The 19,043-nt window shown below is 39.3% G+C and overlaps 1 protein-coding gene across 3 annotated transcripts in view; it reads left to right on the top strand.

Moving 5' to 3' along the window:
• Window positions 1-17,109, top strand: part of plekhh3 (pleckstrin homology, MyTH4 and FERM domain containing H3) — a 36,046-nt gene extending 18,937 nt beyond the window's left edge. For all 3 annotated transcript variants that reach the window (XM_056240964.1, XM_056240962.1, XM_056240963.1), the window contains 11 exons: window positions 927-1,015; window positions 2,928-3,110; window positions 6,571-6,728; window positions 8,006-8,129; window positions 9,841-10,147; window positions 11,057-11,264; window positions 11,784-11,920; window positions 13,048-13,168; window positions 13,671-14,102; window positions 14,988-15,179; window positions 16,716-17,109. In XM_056240964.1, the coding sequence (XP_056096939.1) occupies window positions 927-1,015; window positions 2,928-3,110; window positions 6,571-6,728; window positions 8,006-8,129; window positions 9,841-10,147; window positions 11,057-11,264; window positions 11,784-11,920; window positions 13,048-13,168; window positions 13,671-14,102; window positions 14,988-15,179; window positions 16,716-16,853 (2,089 nt within the window). In that variant the 3' untranslated portion in view covers window positions 16,854-17,109. The remainder of the gene's footprint in view (window positions 1-926; window positions 1,016-2,927; window positions 3,111-6,570; window positions 6,729-8,005; window positions 8,130-9,840; window positions 10,148-11,056; window positions 11,265-11,783; window positions 11,921-13,047; window positions 13,169-13,670; window positions 14,103-14,987; window positions 15,180-16,715) is intronic.
• Window positions 17,110-19,043: the final 1,934 nt, after the last annotated feature.

Genomic DNA, 19,043 nt, shown 5'->3' with positions numbered 1-19,043 from the left:
GTGTGTGTGTGTGTGTGTTTTTTAGTCTGTCTGAGTTCCAGTGTTATCAGAGTGATTATCTATCCGTCACTGTCTGCTTCAAGGTGCTTGTGCTCCCAGCATTCCTCAAATCCTCTATCAGTTGATAGCTACTGACGTCCTCTGACTAATCTTTTACCTGCTCATTACAAGTTGTTGTTCTGCACTTAACAAGAGTCTTTTAGTCCAAATGTACAGTAGACGCTTGTGGCCTTGATTTTTATCCATAGTGATTTCTATCCTTTAACCAATACACCACAAAACATTTGACATGGCAGTACCATGGTACTTTAAAACATACCATGATACTGAAAGATTATTCATTAAACATGGTACTACATCCAAAAAAATAAATCTGAAAACACTGTCCATGGCCTAATGATGAGGAATGTCCCACTAAGGTCCTTTATAGTATAGCATATTTATTGGAACCACTACCAGTAATATTTTTTGTCCTAAGCCCTGTGAATTTTAATGACAACTATTTTCTTGCCCCTAGACCTCTCTTGTTCTCCTCGTCTCTTCCTAGTTCTCTCTTAGCGTGCGAGTGTCCTTGGCGTCTCTTAGTCACGTTTATTTTCAGTCTTTTCCCTGGCTGCCAGACCGATAAAGCTCTGCTTGCCTGGCCATGGTGGTGGAGGGTGGAGGGATGTGTGTGTGTGTGTGAGTGTTGTGTTTGTGTGTGAGATGTGAAATGTCTGCATATGCGAAGTGGTTTCATGCTATGTTGGGCTCTGTTTTAGCAGCAGAATTATGGTGTTGACCCCAACTTCCCTCAAGGGATGGTGTGCATATACTGTGTATATATATATATATGTATATGTGTGTGTGTGTGTGTTTTGGGGGCCAGGGGAAGGGGTCGTACAGTACACATTGCTGACGTCTATGTTGTGTTCCATGTTGTTCAGTCTGTCAGGAGTTCCTGAGGAGAAGAGAAGTCTCATCATGCAGAAGGGTAAGATGACGATGGACGAAGACCCAGAGGTGCTCGTAAAGGGTGAGACAGAAATTCTGCTAATTAATAATTCTCTTGCACCATAGTTGTCATTATGGCTATAAGACCAAATTTATTTTTTGCATGCATTGGTGCATTTGGGGGTATTAACAATGTCCATTATTAACAACAATTATGGAATCAGATTGATCTGAAGCGTGAAGATTGCAATTTCGAAGATAGTGTGAATATCAAAGATTTGAAGATAGCCTGAAGATTGCAGTTTCTAAGGAAGAATTGGTTTTAACTTTATGACATTCTGGTAACTTTATCTGCAGTGAGTTAATCTCAAATCTGTCTCACAACTATCTCCCTATAAACCAGAGTGCAGCAGGCTAAACAAATGTCCACCCACACACACACATATTAATCTAATTGGGGACATACCATAGATTTCTATTGTTTTTATATAAAGGTATTTATGGGCTAAATCTAATATACTGAACAAAATTTGTATTATTTTAAACATAATCATTATTGGTAATTATCAGGTTTACAGATATTACCATTCAAAAGTCTGGGTCGGTAAGATTTTTTAATGTTTTTGAAAGAAGTCTTTTATGCTCCTTAACTTGGCTGCATTTATTTAACCAAAAATACAGTAAAACAGGAAATCTATAAAATATTGTTATATTAAATATTATTATTTTAAAGAACTATTATTACAATTTAATTATTATTGGCTATTATTACTATTATTACATTACTCCAGTCTTCAGTGTCACATGATCCTTCAGAAATCATTCTGATATGATGATTTGCTGCTCAAGGAACATTTCTTATTATGATCATCAATTTTGAAATATAATTGGTTATTGAACACTAATAATCATTATTGTTATTTGTTGGGGACAAAAATATTGATCAATCTGACACAAACCCTACCATCAAAACAATTAAGAAATATTTACACTAAAAATGTTATGCTTATTTATAAATAGTTTTTTTTTATAAAGAGCACTCAAATGATGTTTTTGTCATCTTTAGCTCACTTTTGTGTACAGTTTTGTCCCCAACCTATAGGTAAGTCCACACACACACATGCATCAGTTATAGCTTGCAGTATTATCAGTGACACACAGATTGGCAGACACACTGCACACCAATTGAGACATTTAGACATTGTTAACCAACACCTAAGTTGCTGTCCACCGGTTTAAGTGTGTGAGTGTGTTATTCAGAGTTGTCTGTGATCTCAGGGTGTGTAAATGTGAGCACTGTGCACATAATACTCAATTACATGTAATGAGTAATAATAAGCAGGGCAGAGTAATATTAGTGTAGAGGGGTCCAAATACTCCGCCAGCCTGTCTCATGGTGGCCCGTGGAGCTGCTAAATAAGACAGTCTTCCCCCAGTCTGTCTGGCTGGATCACACACACACACACACACACACACACACACACACACACACACACACACACACACACACACACACACACACACACACACATTCAACGGGAAAGGTAGCAGGTGCAGTACATCTGCAAGCAGCAGCGGAAAAAGGTAACATGGTCCGGGTGTCATGAGGGTTTCTCCAAAAAAAAAAAGAAGCAGTTTTCCCATGAAATGTGTCTTGATTATTGGCTCTGATACACATTTGTGCATAGCCGACAAACTTGGTTTGAAGGTCTGGAGGGAGATCTTATCCCCTGTGTGACCTTAACACAACCCTCTATTAAGATGGGTGAGCGATGGTTTGGTACGCTGCTCTCGACTGGATGTGGACGGGCTGGTTTGTGCTGTCACGCCTTTTTCCATGAGCACTCAGACTGACTCTGCATGAGCGCTGTGATGCTTTGGATCTCAAACAATTTATTTCTGTCAGGTTTTGAAATTGAGCCTTCATGTTCTCAGATTGATCTGTTCCAATATTTATCATGTATAATATGGGTATTTTTCTCTTTCTTTTTCAGGCTGGCTCCTGCGAGAGGTGCAGGGAGGCTGGCTCCGGCAGAGGAGGTTCTGGTTTGTGTTAACAACCGACTCTCTTGATTACTACAGCGGCTCGGACAGAGACGCTCGCAGACTCGGCACGCTTGTACTCACGTCCCTCTGCTCAGTGCTGTGGCCCGATAAATACACCTACAAACAGACAGGTAACGCACCTGCAAATAAACTGGGACAGTCACAGTCACCATTCCCTTTCATTGTATACGCTCTCTAAAAATGAGTTGGACAATACTTTTGTCACTGGAGCAGTGCCCTTGAAGGGACAACTGTGTGCCTTTCCCTAAATGATTCATAGTCGTACCTTAAGGGTACAAATTACTTTTCTAAGGTACTAAAAGGCACTTTTAAAGGGTTCACCCAAAAATGAAAATTATCCATTAATTTATTCACCCTCAGGCCATCCTAGGTGTATTTGACTTTCTTCTTTCAGCCAAACTGAATTGGAGTTATATTAAAAAATATCCTGTCTCTTCCAAGCTTTATAATGAGAGTGAATATTACCTTAGATTTTGAAGCCCAAAAAAGCACATCCATCCATCATAAAAGTAATCCATGTCCGGCTCCAGGGGCTTAATAAAGGCCTTCTGAAGCGAAGCGATGCGTTTTTGTAAGAAAAATATCCATATTTATACACGAATCGAGTTCCAGCAGAAGAATGACCTCTGACCCGATTCATGGCGTATTGACAAACGTGGAAGCGCAGAGGATAGAGCAGAACAAAACACAGATGACGAATTAGAAGTCTAAAACGACAATTTTTTAAGTGAAATGTCAGAGGATTTCAATATAAGAGAAGAGGAGCTTGAGTTTGTTGCACAGCCCAATTTGTTTAAACCGTGAGAGGCATCTACTCTCACCTAAGCTTACGCTACTGCTACATCCTACGTCATACATCGCGTCAAGGATTACTCTTCAGCCGGAACTAGACTCGCATACGGCCATTACCAGAAGTCAGTGATTATAGTTTATAAAGTTATAAATATGGAGATTTTTCTTAGAAAAACACGCCTTCTTCGCTCCAGAAGGCCTTTATTAACATACTGGAGCCGGATCTGGATTACTTTTATGATGGATGGATGTGCTTTTTTGGTCTTCAAGATCCGATGTACCATTCACTCCCATTATAAAGCTGGGAAGAACCAGGATATTTTTTAATATAACTTCGATTGTGTTTGGCTGGAAGAAGAAAGTCATATACACATTGGATGGCTTGATGGTGAGTTATTGGATGGGTAGATAAGATTTAAGGGGTAGATAAGGTACAAAGTAGTCTTTTTAAGTGTTCTGCCCTAGTGATAAGTTATAAATGGTACTTTTTCCATATTTTCTTTCTGAGTATATGGAAAAATATTTTTTGGTGAACTATTTTGCATTTTCTCATTTATAAACTGATTTTTTTTACTTTATTTATGCATAATTTTTTACCTTTGAGTATGTCTTTAAAAGAAGGTTAAAAACAACCAATCAGAGCAGTTCTTTCTCTTTGCACTGAAAGAGTGTAAAACTAAAAATGCATTCCCTGTATTCACATCTTCTGAAATTCTGTCATCATTTGGAACAATATTTATCATGTTATTCCAAACCCAAAAGACCTTTGTTCATCTTCAAAACACAAAATGAAAATATTTTAAGTGAAACCTGAAAGGTTTCTGTCCCTCCATTCAAAGTCAGTGTAACAGAATCATAGAAGATCCAAAAGGTCATAAAGGCGTAGTAAAACTAATCTATATGAATTGAGCAGTTTCATTCAGAAGTTATAAAGTAATAAAAAAAAACTTTCATTCGCTTTCAGTCTTGTGAAGAGATATGATCGCTTTATATGATGACATTTACGTTTTATTTACATCTAAACAATCATTGACAGGCATACAAAGAGCGCATTACATATGGGTAAACATGGAAGCTCATTGGTTGTGTGAGAACCAATGTGGTTTGTTCAAGCATGTGACGCACAAACGAGTTTCCATGGTTATCATATGTGATGTGAACTAAAGCATATGTTCATATGTAAACAAAGCCTAAAATGTTACAAAATTGTAATTTTTGGGTAATCTATCCGTTTAATACCTTAAAGGTTGTCCTTGTGGTTTACTGTACAATATTCAACATTTTTCCATCTCTCGTCATCCATGTTTGACATTGCAGAAATATATTTGCAAAATCTCTTGTCACTTTTTTGTTAGTAAATGGTGTGAACTTGCCCTTTAAAGTCCAGTGGAAGATAAACATAGTATTTCACTCACTATTTTAGGATTTGCCCTCACGATGACATGCATTTTTTCAAAGAGAGCAGATCTTTTGGTCAGATCACAGGCACAGAGCAGCCATGAGACTGCTGATCTCTTTTCGACATTGGCGTGAAATCTTTCTTGTGGGAAGACTTTGATCACAGAAATGAAATGCAGGATTGTTTGAGAGCAAAAGCGAAATGAAGGCAGACAAATGGCATGCATTGTTGTCTGGGGAGTTGGTAGGCAATGACCAGACAGAATCAAAGACTTAGTCATACTGTACAGTGTGTGTGTGTGTGTGTGTGTGTGTGTGTGTGTGTGTGCATATTCACATGGCAAATGTTCAGCTGGATTTCTGAAACACACACACACACACACACACACACACACACACACACACACACACACACACACACACACACACACACACACACACACACACACACACACACACACACACACACACACACACACACACACACACACACACACACACACCATACTTTCAACCAGCACAGTCCACAGAACTCTAAACTTTTCCCAGATTAACTTTAGGGACTTTCCTAGATAAAAGTGTGTGTGTATATGTTTGAAAGTGTGTGTGTACAAGAGCAGCAGTTGGTCAGGAGTCATTCATTATCCAGCACAGCGGACACGATGGAAACGGTTTCTTATTTTAACAAACAATTCGTCATATAATATCATGTCTAATGGCTCGTCCACAGAGTAAAACAGCTCTTTTAAGGAAAACGTTAATGAGGTACAAGTTCGTGGCCAAGAAATAGGAGTTATTTACAGTGGACACTGAATATTTTGGCCTGCAAATCTTATAAACACAGTGGTCCTGAAAAACCTTGAAATATCAAGGAATTTAACCAAAATTAATTACAGGAAAATTTCTACTGTGAATATACATTGTTCTGCTCTGAAATATTTCATTGGCTAGATATTGTGTAGAGCAAAATCTTTCTTAGTCCAGAGAGATTGGTGGGCTTTATGGAGATTGTAAAGAATTGGTGTGTCTTCTATAAGTCTCAGTTAATTTGAACCAAAACTTCATTCTTTTGACTGCCAAATTTAACAACAAGGGAGAAATTATGTATTAGTAAGATCCTCTTAAAAGATCCAGATCTGGCTTTAGGAACATCTGAACACATTTACTGCAGGCCAGGCACGTGAAATATGAGGTTGTCAGAATACTAGAGCGCTAGTACATTTGTCTTTAATCAGAAATAGTATAAGCACATAAAAGTTTGACTTTTCTTTATGTACATACTCTCGTTATTTGTTAGGAGATGCTATTTTTGTATTGCACAGCTTCTGTAAATTTTCTTTTTGAAGAGCAGCACTAAAATATTTGAAATGTGTGTGACAGGTTACTGGAGTCTGACAGTGTATGGCCGCAAACATTGCTACAGACTATTCACAAAGCACTACAATGAGGCGGTGCACTGGGCGTGTGCCGTGCAGAAAGTCATCGACAGCAAAGCGCCGGTGGAGACGCCAACACAGCTCCTCATACGAGACATCGAGGTAAGAGAACACACCTACATGAAGCGATTATAAATGGAGGGATTATAAATGTCAGCTTAGTGTGTGTATATATATATATATATACAATGTATATATACATTCAGTGTAAAAATATTACATTTTATTAGTTCATTCAGCTTAGCTCCTAAACAGTCCATGGTCAGGATGGCACACATACACAGACACGGTGTGTAAACCGTCTAAACCCCACCCACTGTCATCTCTCTGCCCCAGTATATTATTATTAGTTTGTTGGCTAGTGATTTTACACTTATAGATATGCTGCTCGGTATCTCGTGTCCCTGGAAATAGTTTTGAAGGCAGTGAGTAGCTCTTTAGAATAACCCTGTTGTTATGATGTAATGCCGGCACTCTCGGAGAGATCTGTATTAATAGGATGTTAGTTGCTAGCCCACAGAACTCCGTGGAATCCCATTGAGGTCGCACAGACAGACAGGCAGACAGACAGGCGTGAAAACCGCAATGGTTGAAATGTTAAGTGGCCAGACCCCAAAAATGATCTTGCTGATTGCTATATTACTCTTAAAGATAAGTTATGTATGGATATTAAATATTGAAGCAATAAGACATGGGAGGCTATGCTATATTCTCACTATAGTTATGACTAAAAGACACTATATTCTTGCCTTTATTGTTTTTTTATGGTTACCATGTATTAGAAAATTTTGTTTTGATGAAGATATAGTTCCTGACATGGATACTATAAACTTAAGTTTACTATACTATTTATACTATTATTTTATGGTACTATTTACGTATACTATTTATTTGACCTCTCACAAACTCAAACACAAAGTACATAGTGGTAATGGTAGGATATCTTGTCATGTTTAACTGATCTTGGGTTGGTTTATCAGGTCATTTATAAGCAAACATCCCACAACCAACATAAACAGGCCTTATTCACCCTTGAAATGTACACAGCAGCTTTCATTATACACACACACACAGAGCAGACCTTGACCAGGGTCTGTAAGCTGCAATTCCTTTCCCTTTCCTTCATTTCTCTCATCCGTTATCCCAAACACAGCATTTACATTTGAAACATCATTTCATGATCGACCCCATAACAAAGAGGTCATCTGTTTATGGGGACATAATGGTACACAGAAGATATATCTGTTTTGAGTTTATTTATTTCAAGGTAAATTTTGAAACCTTGTATTACTGTATTATTATTAATTTTGAATTAAATGGAATTTAATTGTCCTTGCATTGTCCTTGTATGTGTGTTTATGTGCAATGTTTTTGTACAGGAGAATAAATTCAATCCAGAGGTTGTGGAGCACATCTATCAGCATAATCCCATCCTGAGGTACACGCAGAGCCCCCTCTACGCCCCACTGCTGCCTTTCCCCTACGGCAGTCTCCACCACACACGTGAGTCAAACTTTGGCTCTCTTTATTGAACTCAGTCTTCCTATTTCTTTCAATTCATCTTAAATTAAAAATGGACAATTCTTGTTTTTTTATGGAAAAACATAAACGTCCCCTTCCCCTAGCAAGGGCATCTCCATCAACCTGTCAATCACATAAGATTGCAGCGATTAGCAAACAACAAAGATCTACTGATCCAATAGTTTCCTAATGGAAGAACTCAAGTCCAGCCCTGCGTTTTTTCTTCTTAGAGAAGCCATTTCACTCAGCTATTCACCGATGAGCCAAAACATTAATGACCACCTGGCTAATATGTTGTTGGTCCTCTTCGTGCTGCCAAAACAGTGCCGACCCTTCCCTGAAGATGTCCTGTTGTGTCTGGCACCAAGCCATTAGCAGCAGTTAGATCCTTCAAGTCCTGTAGGTTGCCAGGTGGAGCCTCTATGGATCAAACTTGTTGGTCTGGCACATCGCACAAATGCTCAACTGGATTGAGATCTCGGGAATTTGGAGGCCAGGGCAACACCTTGAGCTCTTTATCATGTTTCTCAAACCATTCCTGAACAATGAGTGCCATATGGCAGGTGCATTTTCCTGCTGAATGAGGCCACTTTCACCAGGGAACAACATTGTCATGAAGGGGTGTACCTGGTCAACAACAATGTTTAGGTAGGTATGTGACAAATTGACGTCCACATGAATGGCCGGACCCAGGGTTTCCCAGCAGGACATTTCCTAGAGCATCACACTCCCTCCACCGGCTAGTCGTCGTCCCACAGTGCATCCTGGTGCATCACTTCCCCAGGTAAACATATGTACACGGCTGTCCACGTGATGTCAAAGAAAGCAGGACTCATCGAAGCAGGCGACCTTCTTCCACTGCTCCAAAGTCCAGTTTGTGGTTTGTCCCTCTTCAGAACACTATTGGTAAATTCTCACCACCGCTGACTTGGAGAAACCCACAAGCCTTGTTGTTTCAGAAATACTCTGACCCAGTCACCTTGCCATAACAATTTGGCCCTTTTCAAAGTTGCTCAGATCTTTATTATTGCCCATTTCTCCTGCATCCAACACATTGACTGTGAAAACTTATTGTTGGCTTATTATCTAATCTACCCAGACCTTAATATGTGGTCCTGTTAGGAGATGATCAACGATATTTGCTTCACCTGTGACTGGTCATAATGTTTTGGCTCATCAGTGTATGTCACAATAGAGAAAGACAATCACAATGTCAGTTTCGTGCCAACTTTGAGGACGTTTGGCTGTGTAAGCTGTTCTTGACACATTTTGTATCCTCCAAACTCATGAAGTTTATCTATCATGCTTTCAGCATCTGGCCTAACATATATAGACTGCTGCTCTGAATGTGCAAAATGATTGGCTGGCATAAATCACCTCAAAGGCGTTCTGATTGGTTAAAAAAAGAATCTGCCTGTGACCTGCACTGTTTACAGAGACTAAGGTTTGACATTCCAGTTATTGCAGTTTTGAGGTAGTTCTGCCTTCCATAAAAGTTGAACTTAGAACTTTTTTTTAAAATAAATTGAATCACATCTGATTTTAAATCTATAGAAATTTTTGAAAGTTGAAACACCAAACATTTATTTCGACGGAAAACCGTAGGGAGTCCTTAAAAAGCTGGTTTATGTTGTCCTATTCGATTTCTTCCCATTGTGCCAGTTAACACACCTTCTGTCTCTCTTCTTCTTAGACATGGCTGGTAAAGGCTACACATCCGTCCGCGAGGAGGCGGTGAGGCTGTTTAACTGCCTCCAGCAGTTAGAGTCGGCCCACGAGCCCATTCCTCTCATCCAGGGAATCCTCCAGACCTGCCTCGACCTCCGGCCGCTCCGAGATGAACTCTACTGCCAGCTCATCAAACAGACCAGCGTCACCAAATCATGTGTGCAGACGCAGCCAAACCCGCAGCTCAGATACTGGCAGCTGCTCACCTGCATGAGCTGCACCTTCCTGCCCAGCTGCAGCATTCTCAAATACCTGCGCTTTCACCTGAAGAGGTCAGTTACACACGAATAATACAGATCTCTCAGACAGCAGGGCTATTCTGAAGAGTAACATCATGAATATATACACTCCTCTGGATGTGTATGCTCACACACCCACCACAATGTCAAAATTACTTTTTGAAGTTGTGAATACATAAATGATAATTCAAGTTTCATAAGTAAATCCAATTACAGTTTTTTTTTAACTTTAAAATTTCACTTTTAATTCAATGTGTTTCTTGCCGTTTCTTTGTAATTGTGAACTTTTCTGCCAATTTCTGAATGAAAATTGCTTCCACACCAAAATTTATTTTCAATGCACCTGGATCTCAACATACACATATAAACATTACCTAGAAGGCCTTAGGAGTATAAAGACGCACAACTGCGGTTGAGTGTGTAGGAAATATGGGCTGCCTGAGACTGGATTTGAAAGTTCACTTCCTGTTCTCTCATTCTTTTCCTCTCCTTGAGGGGTTGGGAAACGGCACAATGCTTTCTGCATCCCATGGCTAATTGACTCTTAAAGTACTGCCAGGCCAGAGGATAGACAGGGGAGAAGGGCAGAAAATAAGAGAATGGCTAAATAAACGAGTGTGCCTTGAGGAAATGGTGCGTTGACCACAGGGCTTTGATTACAGAGGCGGCTGGTGTAATGGAGACGGAGGAGTCTCTGTTCTCCTGAGGCCTCCGGTCGCTTCCCGCATGTGTTTACTTAACACAATTAGGGCCTACGCCATGCATGTGATTACCAAGTGGTTGACACTTCATATCGCAAATAGACAAACTAAACAGAGAGGCCACACAACTTCCCCCAGATTTTTTTTGGAGGGAAATTTTGTGGGTTGTATGTGAAATTCTGTAAATGGTCCCAATAAAGTTTAAAATCTCTTTCTTTTATTATCTTCCCCCATGTATCAGGGTTCAAAGTTTGAGTGCGGACTCGGAGGTGGAGAGCTACGCGTCCTTCATAGCCCAGGCTCTAGAGAAGACGCGTGGCCGTGAGTGTGTGCCCTCTTGGGAGGAGATCCAGGGGCTGATGGGAAGGCAGGAGATACTGTGTACTGTGCACTACCCTGGACCGGGCTGCTGCCAGATACCGATCACCTCGCACACTACGGCTAATGAGGTATTGCATCAACCGTTTCTTCTACAGCAGGGCTTGGGAACCTTGTGCCGCTCATGTGACACTATTGGCACACAAAGAAGTAATCATTAGCATACAAACATAAGAACGAGACATTCATTTAGTAGTTTATTTTTTTTATTAGTTTTTTATTTTTTTTTGTAATTTTGAATTCTCTTTTAGCAGTTATCCTTCCACAAATTTTTTTTTGATTTATTCATTAATAGAAGTAAATGCATTTTTTGTTGCGTTTATTCATTTAAGAAAATATTCGAGAATTTTTCTTTAATTGTTTTTTTATGGTCTTAAATTGTTTTTGTCAATAATGTTGTTACTAAATAAAATGTGTATATATATATATATATATATATATATATATATATATATATTATATATATATATATATATATATATATATATATATATATATATATACATAAACTAAGAAAAATGACCAGAACTTAAATTAAAAATTAAAATATTGAAAATAATCAAATAAAAACACTCATTTTCTTTGTCCAGGTTGTGAGGAAGATGGCGGAACGCCTCGGACTGCAGGACAGCCGAAACACATTTGCTCTTTTTGAGCAGAACACATGCTGGGAGAAAGCTATCGGAGGCAGCACCATAATTGCTGATGTCATCACCAGATTTGAAAAGTAACTCAGTCTAAATTTCTTCAATCAGTTGTATTATGTGGAATACAACAAATAGCTAAATGTACCAAACCTAAAGTACGACGTCAACAACATAGTTTGTTGGATATTTTACCAGGGCATTACTATGTTTTTTTAACATGTACCATGGTAATACTATGGTATTTTTTAAGTACTGTGTAAAATATGAATATGGTAATCATTCAGTACCATAATATACATCAAGGTACCATGATATTACCATCTATGATTGCGCTACAGTACAGTGCAGGTCTGTTTTTTCTTTATCTTTGATTTATTCACTTTCCCAACACTTTATCACACTTTAACCAACCCACCTGATACACACACACACTGTGAGAATGGACAAGCAGCTCTTTATTAGTATTTAGTAAGCCAGCAGGGATCTCAAGGTGAGACTGATGTCATCGCGTTAACTGATGTGGAAAGCAAACTGAAGGAGAGATAAGCCCAGCCAGCCAGAAACCGCTTTATTCTGGGAAGTGTGTTTGTATTTGTCTGTGTGTGTTTTTGCACGTCTCCGTGCCAACTCTTCCCAGAAGTGGGTTCATGGACACACGCCTAGTCTTTCTCTCACACTCATACATGTGTGCAGACTCAAACACAAACCCGCGCATGCGAAACTGCACATGCAGCAGATGAAAGCTGAGTGAATCCGGGTGTCATGTGATTGAGAATGATGACTTCGCTCTGTTAGGGTGATTTTAGTCGTGTGTTCAGGGAGCATTGGCGGATTTCATTTGTTATCGTCATGCCCTACCTTCCTAAGACTTGTGTAAACAGTTGAAACAGTTTTAGGGTGCTTGAGAAGGGTTTAGAGGGATAGTTCACCCAAAAATGAAAAATCTGTCATCATTTACTCACTCCATATTTTGAAGAATTTCAGTAACCAAACTGTTGGTCAGTGGGTTCCATCAATTGTTTGGTCATTTTTCTTAGTATTGTTAAATTAAGCCATTCTTTGTGATGCACGTTGGACCCCTATAGTGTGGTGTGCATTTTTTGTAGTGCACAGAGTTGTATCTATATTGGGAAAGTGTATTTGCTTTATGCTTCACATGTATATCTGATCCATATGCATGTTCATTAACAAATCTCTTGTCTTCCAGTTTGTCAGCTAAAGATCCAGACTCTGTCTGCCAGTGCCGACTCTGCTTCAAACTCTATTGTCTGTTGGACACCGATAACATCAGTACCGACAGCATTGAGTACCTCTTCTTCTATGAGCAGGTAAAACAACACGAGACAGACAGGGACGAGCAGAAATGAGAAAGTTGAATAGATTATAAAGTAAAACTATAGGCCGAAGGAGAAGACTAAAAGAGAAATGACCTTCTGTGGAATGTGTTTTATAAAGACCTAATAATGGATGCCTTCCTCAGACCATTTATATTACAAGCCATTAATTCCTACTGAATAATATAAACAGGATTAGTGTAACACGACTGCTGCCAACCTAGTTTGGATCTGTCTGCAAACGTCCATTTAAGACATTTTATATGTGCATGAAACAGCAGAGAGTGGCTTGGGGGCATAGAGAGAAAGAGGGATTTTCCAGTTCTTCCTTTCTGTTTGTGTTTAATGTGGACTAGTTTCACACTTGTGTGGACAGATGTGTGCATATCGTCTTTATCAGTCGGATGAAAAGCAAACATGCAAACACAACACACTAGTGAACTCAGTAAACTTTCCCATGCTTGACTTCCTCCCTCCCTCTCTCTTTCTGTATCAGTGTCATGAGATGGTAGTGCGTGGGCAGCTGCCAGCCTGTGAGGATGACCTTCTTTCTCTGGCGGCACTGAGACTGCAGTGTCTGCTGGGAGATTTCAGCGCCCTCTCTCCGTACCCGCCGTTGGAGCAGCTTTTTCCGGCTGAAGTGGTGGAGGCCCGGGCCCTACTTGCCTCCGTCGATCCCCCTGGCTGCCCTTCCTTCCCCGGGGGTCTGCTGGCTGGGACATTATGGGGGCACAAGCGGCGTCAGGAACAGGACCAAAGACTCCGAGCCAGGCTGAGAGAGGAGGGAGCCGTGGTGATGTCGACCATTTTAGAGCACTGGAAAGCCCTAGTGGGATACAGTCGAAGAGACAGCATGGCCGCCTATCTCACCATCGCCCGGCAGTGGTCAGGGTTTGGCTGCACGCTCTATGAAGTGGACTTCTACATTGTGAGTGGATTATTGTTACTGGTGAAAAGTTTGGAATCACTAACTCTTTCCCCACCAGCGTTTCAAAAAAAGAAATAAAAGTTGTCAGCCACCGTCTCAGCCTTTTTGATCTTTTGCACAAAATTTGCATTTGCAAGAACAGACCCTCTTCTTTAAACAAAAAAAAAACATGTTTTATTGTAGTTTAACACATTATTTTTCTATCAACATGTGGGTATAAGTTACATAAAAAAAGCAACATTTTGAGCAAAAGGCAGAAAATAACATTTTTGTCAAAGACTGGATTGGATTCAGTAGATCGAGTCCATCAACACCCCCAAAGCTTGCACAGTCCTGTAGCTCATCCTGGGTCGACATTTCATTCATAACATTAGGCAGTTTTGATTTATGCTGTTTAATGTTAATGATCGCGTTATTTTACATATGCATATGCTTACATATGATATTGCTTGTTTCTGCTTCTTCTTCGCCTGTTTTGATCAGGAGATTCAGTACTCTTTCAGAAGATGTGTTATAGCGCCCCCTATCGTACAACAGTGAAAACACAGAAAGCCGGAAATTTCCGTCAATGCCGGGGAAGCGTTGTCTCATAACTGACGGAAATTTCCGTCAATGGCGGGGAAAGAGTTAGGATTCTTTTATGTTTCGTAAAAGATGTCTCTTATGCTCACCAGCTCTGGATTAAAAATACAATAAAAACAGTAATATTGTCAAATTCCACAAAAATATTTAGCAGCACATCTGTTTTCAACACTGATAATAATCAGAAATGTTTCTTGAGCACCAAATCAGCATGATAAAATGTCACATGATCCTTCAGAAATCATTCTGACTCATTTTTCCAGAGAATCACAGCTGTGCCTTACATCCTTGTGTTTCTTGTAGAGCTCGACAGGAAGCTTCTCTCAGAAGTTGTGGCTGGGTGTGGCGGCTTCCTGCGTGTCTCTGTATCGTCAGGGTGAAGCTGAGGCGTTGGAGTCTCTACCGATAGGTCAGATCTGCTCCTATGGCGTCTCTGATAGTAACACATTCAGGATCACAGCAGGAGATCGAGACCTGCTCTTTGAGACCACAAAGGTAAGCAGGCTCTAACTGGTATCGCAATGATTGTGCTATGGACATGAAATATTCTTCAAACCATGCAACTTGTTGAAAATATTTTTTTTTGAAGTGGCTGGAGTTACGATATTAGTCTGTTAAGCAATTAAAAAGGCACAACATAACTATGAGCCAGGAATTATGAGCCATACAAGCCAGATCTTCCTGCCATAGGTTTACTCTAGCAATAATGTGCAGATGCAACTTGGCCTTCATGTTATCACCATGCATGATACTGTTAGGCCAAAATACAAGATATTATAGGGAAGGCATATACTCCTAGCCGAGGCAGAGTGTTAACATGAATCGTGATGCTTTTAGACCTAAAATACATTGACGTTGATGTCAAAAGGGTTTTTATCATGTATACTTTCAGTACAATACAGGTCAGACCAGCTGTGACTTTCAGTGCGCACACATGTGGAAACACTGAGACAACCAGTTTATCTTCTCCTGATATCAGCTGCAGGCTCACACCCATCCTGTGCCCTCAGTACTATACGTTTTAAGCTGAAGAATCTCCTGAGTGATGCATGAATGTCTCTGCTAGCTCACACATACACTATTAATAACATCTAGTCATTGACAGTCATCAACCGTCGCCCAGAGTTGTTCTGAACCCGAATAACTCTTATAGAAATCAATGTGACAAATTATAAAAGTTAAATATGACCAATTAAAAGTGAGGACATCTGTAAGTTGCTGTTTGATTTAATTTAAATAGCACCTTTCACTATATTTACCAAAATATTGCCCCTTATAAACCTTTTTTTGAAATGATTATATATTAGTTTTATTTAATATTTAGTTTTATTTAATGTAGCAATTATATTTAAATAAATATATTTTTATTTAATATTTACATGTAATTATGTTAAACGAGTAAAGCATTTAGTTTATGATTGGTTGCCTCTTGCTAAAAAAATAGCTAAAACGTTCTACCGCATTGTTTCACACTACATTCAAAACCGAATTTAATACTTTTATTCATCAATGATGCATTGTGGTTTCCACAAAAATATTAAGCAGCACAACTGATTTCAACACTGACAATAATCAGAAGTGTTTCTTGAGCAGCAAATCATCACAGGAATACATTATATTTTAAAATATATTAAAACAGAAAACGGCTATCTTAAAGTGCAATAATATGTGCGTTTTTTTAAACTAATAAATAGTCAAATAAATGCAGCTTTGTCAGCATAAGAAACTTTTTACTAAAAAGTCATACTGCCCTGAAAACCATGTTAACCCAGGGTTAAGTGTAGTGTACAAGGCCTTCTAGACGAGCATAACAAGAGTCATTGTACTAGTGTAAAGTGCATAGCACTGACAAAAATGTCTGTAACAAATTTTACAGTGGAAATTTACTAAAGTCATTTCTCTCTCTCTCTCTCTCTCTCTCTCTCTCTCTCTCTCTCTCTCTCTCTCTCTCTCTCTCTCTCTCTCTCTCTCTCTCTCTCTCTCTCTCTCTCTCTCTCTCTCTCTCTCTCTCTCTCTCTCTCTCTCTCTCAGCTGACTGAGATCATGCAGCTGATGAATGCTTACTTCAGTGCCACCCGTCGCCAGCTAGGCAAAGATGACTGCATCTCCATAGAAACAAACCCTAAGCTCCACCCCTCCCTACTTGAGCTCCCCTCTCACCCAGTGTGAAGAGAGAATGACTCGCTCGCTCGCGCGCGCACACACACACGCACACACTGAGACTGACTCTGACTGATGTACACATGCATATGCAGTCCTGGCTGATTGCTTCCCTGTGAGGAGCTTTGCAATGAGGACGAACTCTGATGAGACTGAAAGGAGCAGATGCTGTGGAAATGGAAGAGGAGTGGAAGGTGTCCAGGGAGCCACAAACAGGAGAGACGGTTCAGGAACTCACTTGCTACACCGCCAGCCAAATCCAGAAGGGACACGGGGCCCTCGACGGCCCCTGCCACCTGGGAGCACGCCAAATATCACAGAGAGGAAAATAGCGTGACTTTAGAGATCAACAGTGCAAAAAATAATTTTCTTAATGAGAATTTTGGTCTTGCTTTTTTAGTATTTAAATGTTTAAACATCCTTAAAACAACATGAATATACTTTTACTTAATTGAAAAATTAAATCAATTTAGTTTTACTTCAACTCATTAAATATTAAGACTTATTTTTAGACCATCTTTTCAAAGAATTTACCTTGAATTAAGTTCCATTTCTTATCTTGCTTCCCATGATAACTTGGTTTAGGGATGTTCATATTTTTTTTTTTTTTTTTGGAAAACAAGACAAGATTTTTTTTGCAGCAATGTCTTTGTATTGCACTACAGGAAGACTACACAAACATGCTGCCGTTGCACTCACACATACGCAGTTGCTGCGCTTTAAACGTTCCTTTCGAGACTCCTGCCTGGCTCGCTGTTAAACTCATTCATCAAACCGTACACGACCTTGAAATGAAAGCAGGTGGAAGTCACTTTCACACCGACCTTTATAACTGTCCATTACCGAATGACGGTGGTGCATGTGTGGGTGAGAGACATATTTGAATATTTTAAGCTGTAGAAACCAAAGGATCCTTAGCTCATCTGAATGATGCAAGTGTATTTGTGAAAAGCTTTGAGCCCGACCTGGTGCTGCTTGACTGTGCTGTTAGCTTACGGTAACTCTGCACTGTTCCTCCTGTAGCCACAACAGCCTCAGATCTTTAGATTATCCTAACTATTACATCCTCGTACGTGTGAGGGTAAATTGCATTTTGACATAAAAACAAAAAAATACTATTTTGGTTCAAACCAAGCTTCCCAGAACTCTCGAACACTGAAGATAGGCAAAAAAAATCAACACTATTGATATGCAACACTATCATCCCATATTCTAAAGAAATTACATTTCCATTAAAAGGGATAGTTCATCCAAAAATGACAATATTGTCAGTATTTACTCATGCGCATGTCGTTGCAAAGCTGTATGACGTTATTTTATCTTGCTGAACACAAAAGAAGATATTATTTTCTTTTTTTTCATTTAATGGAAGTCAACGGGGTCCCAAACGACATTGTTTGGACCCCATTGACCTTCATTGTATGGACACAAAAAACACTGTTTTCTTCATTTGTGTTTCACAGAAGAAAGAAAGTCATTCAGGTTTGAAATGACACAAAAGTAAATGTTAACAAAATTGTCATTTTTGGGTGAACTATCCCTTTAAGCCTAACCTGTAGCCTCTGTCTGTTGTGCTATGTTATGAAGCCTTATGTCGGATTCATGACGGCTTATTGTCTCCTTTAATGTGTGTTAGTTTATACTAGTTTTATTTATGGCTGTCTGTTGAATACATTGTGTGAAAGTGAGTTTTTTATTATGCTTTTTACTGTTGTTTTATATATCTTTCATAAAGACCCATATTTGTATTTTAGTGCTTGTATTGAAATAATTACAAAAGAGCTGATGATGTCATAGGTAAATTATGATGTCATAATGTTTATTTACTTTTTTGGTTATTTGTTGTTTATTTTCCCCCGTCATGTGCGGTCTACGAATGACAAATAACTTGATAATAATCAGTTTATTTTGTAGATCTTATGATTTTTGAGATTTTGTCATAACCAAAAAAAAAGAAGTCATTCACCCTTTTAAAGTCACATGGACCAAATTTCTTGGGGTTGGGGTCTTTTTTTCCCTTCGAATGACTGCCAAACTATCACTGTAGCAATAAAACCTGCCCAGTTGTCCTGAGCATGAGCCCATTTTCAGTATGAGGCTTCAGGTTGCCTTTGGAGGAGCCACTAGTGCCTGTCAAACAGTCTGTACAATCTTTAATTCACTCATACTCTATGAATACAGAAAAACACTGAGCCTGAT

This window comes from Rhinichthys klamathensis, unplaced genomic scaffold (genome assembly GCF_029890125.1).
Source record: "Rhinichthys klamathensis goyatoka isolate OS25496 unplaced genomic scaffold, OSU_Roscu_1.1 h1tg000626l_1, whole genome shotgun sequence".
Classification (NCBI taxonomy): Eukaryota; Metazoa; Chordata; class Actinopteri; order Cypriniformes; family Leuciscidae; genus Rhinichthys; species Rhinichthys klamathensis.
The sequence above is the reverse complement of the archived record's forward strand: the minus strand, read 5'-3'. Positions and strand labels throughout refer to the sequence as shown.